Here is a 13,825-nt window from a genome sequence, read left to right on the forward strand (position 1 = left end):
GGGTTTGGGAGAAGGGGGTGGGATTATGGACATTGGGGAGGGTATGTACTTTGGTGAGTGCTGTGAAGTGTGTAAACCTGGCGATTCACAGACCTGTACCCCTGGGGATAAAAATATATGTTTATAAAAAATAAAAAATTAATTAAAAAAATATTTTATTTTATTTATGGATTTGACAGAGAAAGAGAGAGAGAGAGCATAAGCAGGGGGAATAGCAAGCAGAGGCAGAGGGAGAAGCAGAGGGAGCCTGACGAGGGGCTCGATCCCAGAACCCTGGGATCATGACCTGAGCCGAAGGCAGCTGCTTAACCAACTGAGCCATCCAGGTCCCCCTCATGTTATTAATTTTGTGACTTTCAGACTTTTCTACATTTATTCTTTGTTACATATCATTGATTGTGGAGGTTAGAGCTGAAGAGAGTTAGAAATCATCTCTTCTTAGCTCTTCATTTTACAGTGAGGCCCAGAAAGAGTCATATGCCTTGACCAAGGTCATATGGCTATTATGAGACAGAGATGATGTTCAGTCCCAGGAAATCTCATCTCCAGCTGTTGGGTTACTCCCCTATTCAACCCTCGCTCCTCAGGTCCAAGCCCACCTACTCGGTTGGCTATACTATTATTGTTAAACCATAAAGATTGTGGGATGACTGATTCCCACCTCAAAATTCTCTTCACTTAGCTGAAATCACCCAAATACAAAAAGCAATTTGCCATCCTAAGAGCTAAGAAGAGCCCAGATGTGTGGATACTTAATGGCTGTTTCTCCTTTTGGAGCATGGAGTTCAGAGGAGCAGTTAATACTCTCTAGAAAATCTGGAGTTCCTAAAAACAAGAACAAAAACACTAAAAACTGGGGCATCTGGGTGGCTCAGTGGGTTAAAGCCTCTGTCCTCCGCTCAGGTCATGATCCCAGGGTCCCGCATAGGGCTGTCTGCTCAGCAGGGAGCCTGCTTCCTCCTCTCTCTCTCTGCCTGCCTCTCTGCCTGCTTGTGCTGTCAAATAAATAAATAAATAAAAGTAAAAAAAAAAAACCAAAAAACACTGAAAACTAAAAGACATGGGTCACTTTCATTCTCTTATCGCCCCATTACGTAACCTAAGTGGAACTCTGTTTAGAGGAGTGTTCCATCCACCTGCGTGTTGCTAAGGGCCCTTCTGACATCTTCGGCTTCTAATTCCTCGTGGCCTCCTTCCCCCTCTGGGCTCCTGGCTGTTGGCCTCCCCCCTGCAGTCCTCTTGGAGGACTCCAGCCCTTCTCCGGTTGAATGTGCCTGTGAAAACTGCAGCATCTCGCCAATTCCAACTCCCTAAACCCAGAGTGGGGGCAGAGACTGTACACTTGTAACCGGCCCCTGGGGACACTGAGCCTGCTGCACGTCTGACTGTGCTGAGTACCAAATGTCAATCCTTCTGAGAACTCTTGTCTCTTCGTCATGTAAAAATACATCCATATGTACTTAAGGGGGCTTTCTCCTGCACTGTAAACCATTGCCTGAGTGAAGACAGTTTCTCTCTGTTCATCTTTGGCTTTGTTTCCTACTCAAGCTTCAGACCTGCATATTCAAATACCTCTTGGGTGTCTCAGTGTGGATCCTACCGGCTTCTTGGCAGGACAAGGGCAACACTTTACTCACTGTCCTCTAAGTAGCCCCTTCCTGGCGGATCACTTGCAGAAAGATATCGCGAAGAGGTAGAATTTCAGTTCAATGTCCACCAGCTCCCCAGTGCCCTAAATGCACCCCTAAAACATGCTGAATGTTTGTTGATTTGGCAAAATTGAGGCTATTACTTTGAGGCCATTGCAAATGGAAAAAAGCAAAAATCTGGCTTGGAAGCATTCTCTCACATTTGCTTGTATCATAAAAGGAACTGTCAAGGCAGCGAGCTGCTTATGGTTAGACAGGAACTGGTTCCTATAAAACAGATTTTCAAGAACTTACCTTCCATTTGGTGGCTTCCATTTGGTGGCTCCATTTAAAGTTCCATTAAGCACATCAAAGAGGGAAGCCATCCATGAGTGTTTGTTCAGAGAGGACCCCGTAAAGAGTTGATCTTCTGTTTTCTCTGAAGCTCATAAGTTTATTTGGTGTCAGAGTTCTTGGCAAGAGGGATGTGGTCAGATAGCAGTTCCAGGAGTTTACTTGAGTCTCCTACTGGAGCGTTTGTTGTATACGGTTGTATTCAGTAAGAAAGGTTTTCATTTGGCTGATATTGTATATATTAGAATACTGGATATGTAACAAGGCACATATTTATATACATACATATACCTATATGTAGATAGATAGATAGATATACACTCATATATATGTACATACATCTGTGATGGTTGATTTTTATGTATCAGCCTGACTGGACCTTAAACCAGATGACAGGCTTTGGAATTTTTTCTGTGCCACTTTTTTTTTTTTTTTAAATTAGTATGGTAGAACATAGTGATTCATCGGTTGCGTATAACACCCAATGCTCATTCTATCATGTGCCTTCCTTAATACCCTTCACCCAATTACCCCACCTCTCCCATCCCCTCCCCTCCAGCAGCCCTCAATTTGTTTCTTTTTGTTTCTTTTTTTTTAAGATTTTATTTATTTATTTGACAGAGAGAGATCACAAGTAGGCAGAGAGAGAGATGGGGGAGACGCAGGCTCCCTGCTGAGCAGAGAGCCCGATGTGGGGCTCGATCCCAGGACCCTGAGATCATGACCTGAGCTGAAGGCAGAGGCCCAACCCACTGAGCCACCCAGGTGCCCACTCAGTTTGTTTCTTAGAGTTGAGAGTCTCTTCTTATCGTTTGCCCCTTTCTCTGTTTTCATTTTATTTTATTTTCCTTTCCTTTCCCCTATGTTCTTCTGTTTTGTTTTCTAAATTCCACATGAGTGAAATCATGTGGTATTTGTCTTTCTCTGACAGACCTAGTCATTCAGCCTAATACCCTCTAGATCCATCCACGTCGTTGCAAATTGCTGTGCCATTATTTCAGTAATCTCTCCATATCTGTTCTTGTATGGCAGAGTCTAGGAATTATCCATTTAGGTCGACCTAGGCTTTTCATGGGCTGTGCTAGACATGTGTTCAGGGCCAAATGATGACACAAGGCAAAGAGTTGTCATTGCTACTTATTAAAGGAGAATTTGGAGGGGATGGAAGATGAGGACGGTGTTCATAGATGTTAACATTGATGCAGATCTATCACAGCTGCCTTGCAGGGTGTCCTCAGTACCCATCTCTTCCCACAGCAACATTGTCACAGAGAGCTTTCTAAAAATCAAGTCTAAGACTCCTTTGAATTCATTTGGCTTTCAACTACCTACCTGATGAAATTCAAAGTTCTTCACAGCATGGCCCCTCTCCTATCACTTGCTCCTCACCTTACCTTCTACTCAGTGCACATTCTACTTGTCTACAACTCCCCAAATGTCTATATTAGGAGTCTCTATACGATGTGCCTCCAAAACCTTTCCTAGGATTTGTCCCTGGACCTCAATTTACAGATCCTTTTCATAAACATAGATTATTATACTTATTGACATATGATAAAGAACCCCAAAATGGCTGGTTTTTGTTTAATATCTTGAACTGAAAAACATATTTTTAGGTTAGAAAGCTGCATTAAATTTGAGAGGGATGTCTAATAAAATAAATCATCTTTATATATAAAAGTATTCCTTTAATCGCTATTTCAGAAAAGAGAGTAGATCAATTGTAAAGTCTATTCATAGAAGGACGTTTTACCTATGAATTTAAGTTTGGAAAGGATTAAGAGTAATTAAATTAGATTTTAAACATTTTTTTTTTTTTCCCATGCTGGGCATGGAGTGTAATGCAGGGCTTGAACTCATGACCCTGAGATCAAGACCTGAGCTGAGATCAAGAGCTGGACATTTAATCGACTGAGCCACCCAGGTGTCCCTAAATATTTTTAAATTATATATATATTTAAAAGATTTTATTTATTTGACAGAGAGAGAGAGATAGAGACAGCACAAGCAGGGGAGTAGGAGAGGAAGAAGCAGGCTTCCCATTGAGCAGGGAGCCCCATGCCGGGCTCAATCCCAGGACCCTGGAATCATGACCTGAGCAGAAGGCGGATGCTTAATGACTGAGCCACCCAGGTGCCCCATTATTTTTTAATATCTTTAAAATATCTCTCCGTTCTCTTACTTAGACTTGAGAGGATTGATTAAATGAGTAATTGGGAGAAAGATTTACTGGCTTACAGCCAGTAAAAGGCTGACACATTCCAAATCTGTTGCTGGGAAACAGAAAGCTAGACATCACAGGCTTCTTGGGCAATCCTATCCGTTCCTTTCTCATGAAGCCCAACATGGGCTATGAGGTTCAGATATCTTGTCTTTATTTCTGCAGGTGCTGGGACTACCTTTAGGTCTTTACTCCACCACCACCTTTTAAGGGAGGCCTCAGGCAACTTATATAAAATTGCAATTTTTCTCCAACTTCTGATACTTCCTATTGCTCTCCCCTGTTTTATTATTTTTCTCTCTAGCTCTTACCCCAATCAAAAATACTACACATTTTACTTCTCTATTCCTCTTTCTTTTGCTCTAGAATATAAGTTCCAAGTGAGCAGGGATAGGGTCTTTTTTGTTCACTGCTGAATGTTTAGTGTCTACCACACAGTAGGCATGCAATAAATACGATGAGTGAAAGCCTATTTACTCTTCAAGAGTTCACTCAGGAGCCTAAACCTCTTCAGTGGTTCTTTTTCCTGATTTTCCCACTCACCTCCCGTATGTTCCTGTAGAACTTTGTCCTCCACCAGAGTAACGTCGTTATTGCTCTGACATTAAGGCTCACGTCTTCCTTTTGGAATTTATTAACTTCCAAGTGTTCAGAGATGACAGAGATGACATTTATTAACTTCCAGTGTTCAGAGATGACACACACATACAGGTTAGGAAAGATTTCACTGACAGCAAAAGTGTGAAAAAGATAGGATTTTAGTGAACTCTTAATCAGTTCAATGATTTAATAGGGAGCTGAGGTTCACAAAAACCAACCAGTAAAACAAATCACCCCGTTTGGTTTTAGACTGCATAAAGACAAGTCAAGTTCCTACATGTTGACCTGGTCAAATCACCAATGGAATTTTGTGAATAGTTCGGGCTGCCACATTCAAGAGTGTCTGCAACACATTCAAGAGAGAGGAGACTGGAAATTATACTATTTGAAAGAACTGGGCATTGGGAAAGAGAATCGTAGGAGACGTAATAGATGCCTTCAATATCTGACCTGTCATATGGATGAGAAACTCTTCTTCTGTAGGGTCTTAAGAATAGTTGGAAATCTATTTTGGCCTAATAAAGGGGAGAAATTTTTAGCCTATTGGGGTGACCCAGGATGTTAAGTCCTTGAAGATTCTGATGCAGGCTGGGTTTAGTAGGGAAGTTATGGAAGTAGATCATAGCTTAGTGACAGCCACGACTGTCACTCTGGACTGAGTGGGAGGCTCCTGGTGAACGTTCTTTCTGCTCTTTCCAGCCTCCATTTCCATGCTGTTGGCACATGGCATTTTAGTTCACTGTGTTCTTTGTTTAAAGTGTCTATAATTTTTTTTTTTTTTTTTTGAGAGAGAGAGAAAGAGTGTTTGTGCCTGTGTGCACGCATGGCGGGGAGGGGCAGAGGGAAAAGGAGAGACTGTTAAGCAGGTTCCACGCCCAGGGCAGAGCATCTGCTGTGGGCTCCACCTCACTACCATGAGATCATGACCTGAGCCGAAATCAAGTCAGACGCTTAACCAACTGAGCCACCCAGGTGTCCCTATTTTGCACTTCAGTATTCTGATCATTCATTTGATTTTCACAGTGCTAGCAGTTGCAGAAAATTTGTAAATACTGGCTTGGTGCAGAGATGACTTTGTATTGTCGACCCTCTCCACTGCCTTTCATTCTGGTTCTAACATCTTGGACACATCCTCATGGCAGATGAATTAAGTGGCCTATAGAGAACAAAAAGCCAAATACAATGCTGGGAAAACAGGATTCTGACATTCCAGATGAAGAGACTGATGGTTAAATCTGGCGCTGCAGAGAGCTTTTGCCCAAATCCACACCTTCCTTGCAGAAAAGACTGCAGGGACTCTATACAAGGGGGAGGCCCATGCGAAGGCCTACTCCCAAATATGTATTCTTTAGGTCTTTGTTCTCTCTTCCCTTCTTCCTCTCCCAATCTTTTGCCCTCAGCACACAGAACAGAGTATCTGTGACTACTCATCATTAAGAAGCAGCACCATCACTATCAGCCATTTGGGGCTGTGGATAGTTGTCAAACACCTGGAGATTCTTGGATTCTTTTATTCTGTCTCCACCATTTAAACAGGATATTCTTTTGCTACTGTTTACCTAGGATGTCTATACCCTGATTTAGACTCTTCTGGCACAAGGTAGGTGCTCAATAAACATTCATTACTGAATAAATGCCAGCTACTTACTTTCTTAGTTCCAGTTACTATTATCTCTGGCCTGGATTCCTGCAGACCTCTTCGGTGGTCTTTCTTGTAGTCTTGACCCTTCTCCAGTCAGTTCACCACGAAGGCAGCAAGAAAGATCTTAAGATGCTAGTCTGATCATTTCATTTCCATGTGGAAATTTCATTTCATTTCCTTGTGGCATGGAAACTCCTCTGTAGCTCTATGGATAAACTCCTTACTTACCATAGTAACAAGAGCCCTCCACAATGCCTACCTTCTCTTTGAGCCTTCCTGACCTTTTCACTGTCTGGTCACAGGCCCACAGGCTTCACAACTTGCCATCTTTTAGTCTGTGCCAGTTATCCCTCCCCAGTTTCCATTCCCTTCTCCAGAGTTTGCCAACACTCTGGATTGGGGTGAAGCTCTTCTGGTGTGTTTCCATGGCCCTCTCTCCTGTTCCTATAAGGGTGATCATCAGACCGTAACCTTCCTGAGCTGCAACGCAAATCATGTTAATTTCAGCACAATGTCTGGCCAACAGTAAAGGCTCACTGAATGTCTACAGAAAGCAGTGAACGTTTCCTGCAAGTTTGTGCCTGTTTTATAGGACTCTGCTGGCCCTTCTTAAAGGCCTTAGGGAGGCCCTTCCTAAGACACAGCACAAATATGTGACGTGGGTGGCAGGTGAAGAGTCAAGTGAACAGAAGTTTATTTCTTGCTCTACCATTAAGAAAAAATGCTTTACAGGAGGACAGGATAATTAAAATTTTAAAAGTCCCCCCTAACTTGGACAAAGAATAACTTATATTTTGCCTAATTTTGTTAATAATTTATCATTGTTTTTATGACATACTGTCATTCATATGTATGATTTCCTGATCAAGATCTAACTTGCACAAAATACGAAAATGATAATTTATGTACTTTCACATTACTTCCACACATTAAAAACAGAAACTAGGCGTTGTAAAGCTTATGCCGTTTATCATGGAATATCGGTAAGTATTTCGTATCTGGAAGATCTATATTCAAGGGCTCTGTAAGCTACTTATTAGTTGTATGATTTGGAAGAAGTTCCCTAGATAGGTGAGTGTATCTCCCATTGTACCTGGCACTTAGTAGGACCTGAATCGTTCCCCCTCACTTGTGGTTTTAAAGAAACCTGAGAATATAGAGGTTCATGAGGACACAATGTTTCCTTCTGCTTTTGAAATAAAAGGGAGGCATTAATTTCTTGATTCCGTTTCACTTGGATAAAACAGCTTCTTTTTAAAAAAATATTTATTTGAGAAAGAAAGTGAGAGAGGTGTGCGGTGTGTGCGGTGGGGGGAAGGGGAAAGGAGTGGGAGAGCGAGAATCTAAAGCAAGCCCACACCCAGCACAGAGCCTGAGGCTGGGCTCCATCTCATGACCCTGAGATCATGACCTGAGTGGAAATCAAGTCGGACGCTTAACTGACTAAGCCAACCAGGTGCCCCCAAACAGCCACCTTTTTTCTTAGCAATAGATAATTCTTAAGTTATAATAATTACCATTACTTTTAAAGAAATGTAATTTTATGTCACTGATATGCAGACCTTTCCTCTTTGGCATTTTTTAAAGAAAAAAAAGGATTTTTAAAATATTAAACACATAAAACACAAACCAGTAACTACAAAGTCCCAATGAATCCTGAAAATTTATTACTTGGGAGAATATCAGAGATCAATCCTTTGTTTTACAGCTCATGATAATAATCAGAAAATATACATTTTGAAATGAAAGTTGAAAAAAGAATAATTACATATAATACATATTACAGATATTTTATTGGTACATAAGCAAAGCAGTACTAAAAGCATATTTATGTGTCCACAGTAGTGAATGTGGCAATTTTCTGTTTAAAGCTGCAGCAACTCAAATCCTCCTTGGGTCAATAAAGAAAGACAGATTGGAAATATATTTAGGGCTATCACCATGTCTGGCTGTAAACCTATTTTTTAATCTTTCCCTCCCCCCCATATATATATGTATATACTTTATTGCCTTTATATTTCTGCTGGTTTAATATAATTAGTATACTAAATAGTTATCTGCATTTATTTGGTTTCTAAAAATATATAAAATGCATTGGAATAGAGCTCCTGCAGCTTTCAAGCAGTCAAGTGTCTGGGCATCGAAAGCTTATTCTGGAAATGTAAAGCAGCAATACTGAATAAATAGTGATTGTTTTGTCTCCTCCACACAGCTGATGGCCTTCACCCAAAACTTAAAAATACTGTAGCAAATAGTATAAACATGCAAAAAAATGGACATAATATAAAAGTAATACTTATGAGCTAAATTTTAATACAATAGAGATTAATAAAGACAACTTTAGGTAGAAGAGGGATGGAAACACAGCATTGTTATCTACATATAAATTAAGGCCCAATTTTTCAAAGGCAATGCACACAGGGAAATGCCCATCTGCCCACATCCTTTGCACACCTGAAATCAAGAGTTTTTGTCTTTTCCATATAATTTCCACAATCCGTTATTATAGTTCTAACTTGGAGAGATGTTCACAGAAATGGCTTTAAAGGTAGTTTCTTTACTCGAAAGACCATTTTTCTCTTATTCACAAAGAAAATGTCCTTTTAATGCAGATACAAAATTTATTTATGCTCTGGAAGCAAGTTCTTTATTTGTTTTTCTTAAACACTATGAATAATCACATTTCACACCATAAATTCTGTATTTTTGCTGTTTTAGCTCAATTTTGTGATTAATTTGAACTATGGGAATTGATGATTACTTCAGGAATGACTGAGGGACTTAAATGGGTAATTTCTATTAATACCAACCGAAGTCCCACATATAAATTCCCTGTGCATCAGGACAAAAATCATGCTAATAAATCAAAACACTCATTGAAAAAAAAAAAAAAGCTCATAGAAAAAAACAAACAAACTGAGGAAGCCCACTATGGATCATTCTCTGAGGATGCTAGACACAATGCTATTTCAAATCATTCCTTGGTAAGAAAAAAAAAATTCTCTTCTAATGTAGTTAATACTTAAAGGAAATTATAATGAAACAACTTGCAGAATAATAATAACAACAATTAAAAAACCCTTTAATCTAGTTTAGTATTTAGAACCTGAATATTCCCCCAGATGCAAAATTTTATATTTGGTATTTTTATATATCATTGCCCACTGTTCTTGCCCTGCCCCCCCCAGCCCTGAAATGTATCCAAAAGATGTGGCATTTACTCTAACTCCTCTGTGTTCACAATAGGAATAGACTATATTATTTTTAAGATGTTCTAAGGGAAATGGGTTTTCTTTCTTCTATTTTAAAAAGACTTAGAAAATATTTCTTAGAGATGTTCTTTCAGAAGTAATGTGACTGATTAAAAAGTATAGCTGCTCAGTATATTTATCAAATTCACATTTGTATATTCTTCGCCTCTAGGAAATAGTATTTCTATCTGTAATTAGGTCCATAAAGATTATTTGGCATTTGGAAATTCAGAGGAAGTTGTCACAACGCTGCCAGTCTTAAAGTTATTAGATTAATGTTGATAATAATTTACAACAATTAAGTTGGACATTGACTTTGTGTTTTTGATGGCATGCCAAGGCATCTTTGCAATTAAAAACTGCAATGTTTAATATATCTTCAGTTTAACATTTTGATTTAAATAGAATGTGATTGATTTATAAAAATGTTTTTCTTTGTGAATAAGATCTTAATTTCTCTGAATAACAATAACAAAATGACTCTTGGTATAGGATGGAACCCTTTAAAAATAAGGCATATATTGGGCATACATAAATCATGACCATCACAAAATCTATAAAGTATCTTATTTTTAATTCTAATTTTTAAATATATATAGATATGAAATAACTATTATAAATTGAGAACAAATCTGTATAAGTTGTGGTTATGTAGGTTATTCCTCAAGTTATTTGCAAAATAGTATCATGGCAAGGTCAATTTGATAACTCCAAGAACCCAAAGAAAATACTATCTTTAGTTGAGGTCTGCCATTTAGCTGGACTAGAAAAGGCAACTCTGCATTATTACCTTCAGTTTTCTAGAAGCTTCTATATATATTCATAGCCATTCTTAAAATTTTTCATTGGAAACCTAAATGCAGCATTCTCAGCATTCACTTAAATAAGTCAAATGTGTTAAAACATCCAAAGTTGCCCTCATGCATAAGATATGACTTACATCTTTTTATTGTTACCATGGCATTAATATACTAATCCACTTTTACTTTGTTGCATGAAAGTAATACAGAGAATACAGTTTCCTCAGAATTAAAAACTACTTTAAATTTCAGGTTAAGGTCTTACTTATGTTGTACCAAATTTTGATCAGAGGGAATGTAAAAATGGCAAAATGGTATCTAACCACATCCATCCAGATACTACTTGTGAATCTCAGTTAAGTCCCTATTCATGGGAGAGGTGTCGACTTATTTTTGGTTTTATAAATAAATAAGAAAATAGAGGTACAATTGGGAGACTCATATCCTGTAAAAGCCAAGCTCAGAAATGAAAAAAAAAATTTAACTTTATTTCCTTTGTAAAAAATACCTAACTCCAATGTACTTTCTATCTAAGTGATTGGAGAAATGGCGACAATCTATAAAGTACAGAGGAAATTATGTGTAAGCGGGAACTTACCCATGGGTGCTTACACCAACAGACTATACATACCTAAGTGGGTTAGTTTAAAGATCTATCACTTAAAGTAACCTTTCTGAAGCAGATCAACCAGATATCTCTTACTTACGTATCATGGCGACTCTGAGGATCCATGAGATTAAAACGATTAAGGCAGGGCAGGAACAAAACACATAATTTATTAGGAAACCCCATGCCTGTTTGGACAGATGATCTACCAACTACACTTCTGTTTAAAGTGTCTGAAGTACCGCAAATCTTTTAAACCTACAATTTACTCTTTTGGGTATGTGGTCATTCATATGCTGGAAATACTGTAAAGAAAAGATCCAAGTCCAGATGAAAACTAAAACCTGAATTATTTTGTCTAATGAGGCAATGGCTAAGAGACGTTCACAAGCTAAACACAAGTGGGTTCCTCTGGAGTTAGGGCAGACGCTGGAGCTCCCTATGGCACTCGCAGAGCTGTAGGCCAGCAGGTACGGATGGACACTGGTGGCGTGCACACAGTCATAGTCACACAATTCAGAATGTAACTCAGTCACAGGATAAGTAGTAACAAAAAATATGAAAACAACAACATTCACCCACTAATCGGTTATATGGAATAAATTAAACTAAGTCAGTCACATATTTCTCTTCGCTCTTAAGTCGTGGTTTTATTTACGTATACGCACAGCAGAATACTTTCCTAACTCTCTCAAAATGCTACAAATAAAAATGAAGGCTTTGCATTACAGCTGCTGGACAAACACGTCAACACTGTCGATGTGTGTGAAAACACAGTTTCTTTGTTCTTTAGCATCAGTGCACAGGGTATGGCTCCGAGTGGTATGCAATTTAGGACAGAAAAAAGAGACGGTGGCTTGTGAAATAGATCCTCTGTTCATCATTGGCACAAATCAAAGAAGGAATTCTTACTGTCCTTGGTACCTTTATCGGGTCTCTCCCCTAAAGACAGATAATGTTATACGTAGATGCCCTCAGGATTGAAACCAGACGAGATAGGATTCTGCAGAATACGAAGATTACTGGGGAGCTGCCGAGATGGACCAGGTCGCTTCAGGGACCCGGACTGGAAGGGTGCTTCTACACAGAAAACAAAGAAAACCATTTGGTGTACTCAGCAACCTGAAGTAGACAGCAACACGAAAAACTAGAACTTTTCCTGCTCTCAAGAGCCAAAGAGCAAACTGTAGAACTTGCTCCCCATGAGGTCTGGGATAAGAGGAGAAGACTCTTCTTGACCCTCTCTGTTGACACAAATAGTTTTCAGTGATTTCAACACCTTTTTAAAAAGGTGAGCATTCTCTTTCTCTTTCTTGGTTGTTCAGATGATACACATCTTTTAAATATCAGCACAGATTAATAATAAAGACTTCTAGGAGAGGAAGAAGGGGCATAAGGAACAGAAGCTAATAAAACTCAACAGACAATGGCTCATACATCTGGAAAAGGTTTCTTAAAGAAGCAGTTAAAACAATGACGTAAGATCTGGGGATTACATGCCCACCTATGTAAATCAACAACCTAGATATTATTGATTTTTCCCAGAAGCATGAAGCATGCCATTTTTTCTTTTAAGTGGCCTAGGCTTTGAACAGTAGGCTAACATTTTAACTGAATACAAGTAGTTCCTTCAAAGCTAACCAGTGGGAATAAAGTAAAGAGAGCAGAATTCTCAACACCTTACCCCTTTCTATGTCTGCGTGTGAGGCATCTACTTCAATGGGCTCCGCGGGCAAAACAGTAACTTTTGTCCCCGTCTGTTGGATAAACTGCTGGAGGTTGACTTGCCGTAGCTCTTTAGTCAACTGCTCCAGTTCTTGTTCTTTGTCCTAGATGGAAGTTAAAATTTGTCTTTTTATTTGAAGAGTCACTCTTGGCCCTCTAAAGACATCCCGGTGATAGTCCATCTGCTTTAGGGGCTGGATGTGTGATCGTGCTTTCCCAAGAACACCGTTAGCAAACCCAGTCAATGTTGCCACAGTGGGCTAAAAAGAGGTCATTTCTGCTTTGGGGCACAGGCCAAAAAATAAGCAAATAAAGGACACAGCGTCTTTAGTCTGTCCTCTTTAAGGTGATGCTTTCCTCTGTTAGGAATACACTATGCACCTGATGAAATAAATCTATCTGTAAACTTTAATCAGTAAAATACTAGTTTTCGTCCATCCCAGTGTTTACGGCAATCTTGCTTTAAGTGTTCACAATTAAATTTCCTTAATGAGTTCATAGATGGCTGCAAAAATTAAAAGTCATTTGGTCCATGAGATTCAGAGAAGTTTTTGTTTTTGGTAAACTGTTTAACTTTTCATGGGATTCATCACTGAGATACATATTAGAGCATGAGGAAAGCAAGAGTCCCACAAGATTTTCGGTGTGGGGTTCTTAAGTCCTTGGCAAGGACAGGTATGAGAACTGAAGATCCTTAAAGAAAGGAGATCAAATTTGGACAGCTAGAAAGCTCAAAAAGCACAGAGAGGCATCCTGTGATTTGAATGGATGTTCTTTTTCCCTTTACTGCACCAGAGGAAAAAGTGGCAAGGCCTCACCCAGGCTGAGTGTATCTGAAGACTGGTAGGGGTAGGAAGAGATACCAGAAGTGAGTGGTTGTTTCCTCCACTTACTTTGAGTGTAGGGGGCACTAGAGATATGTTAGTTTGATTATGAGATACTTCCCAACGAGAATTACTAGCAATGACTATCATAAATTACTGTTTCCTGTAAATAA

General features: G+C 39.2%; 1 protein-coding gene across 5 annotated transcripts in view; it reads right to left on the bottom strand.

Moving 5' to 3' along the window:
• Positions 1–8,089: 8,089 nt before the first annotated feature.
• Positions 8,090–13,825, bottom strand: part of RASSF8 (Ras association domain family member 8) — a 128,600-nt gene continuing 122,864 nt past the window's right edge. For all 5 annotated transcript variants that reach the window (XM_059402753.1, XM_059402752.1, XM_059402754.1 and 2 more), the window contains 2 exons: positions 12,788–12,932; positions 8,090–12,183 (listed from right to left, as the gene is read on the bottom strand). In XM_059402753.1, the coding sequence (XP_059258736.1) occupies positions 12,062–12,183; positions 12,788–12,932 (267 nt within the window). In that variant the 3' untranslated portion in view covers positions 8,090–12,061. The remainder of the gene's footprint in view (positions 12,184–12,787; positions 12,933–13,825) is intronic.

This window comes from Mustela nigripes, chromosome 6 (genome assembly GCF_022355385.1).
Source record: "Mustela nigripes isolate SB6536 chromosome 6, MUSNIG.SB6536, whole genome shotgun sequence".
In the NCBI taxonomy this organism is placed as follows: domain Eukaryota; kingdom Metazoa; phylum Chordata; class Mammalia; order Carnivora; family Mustelidae; genus Mustela; species Mustela nigripes.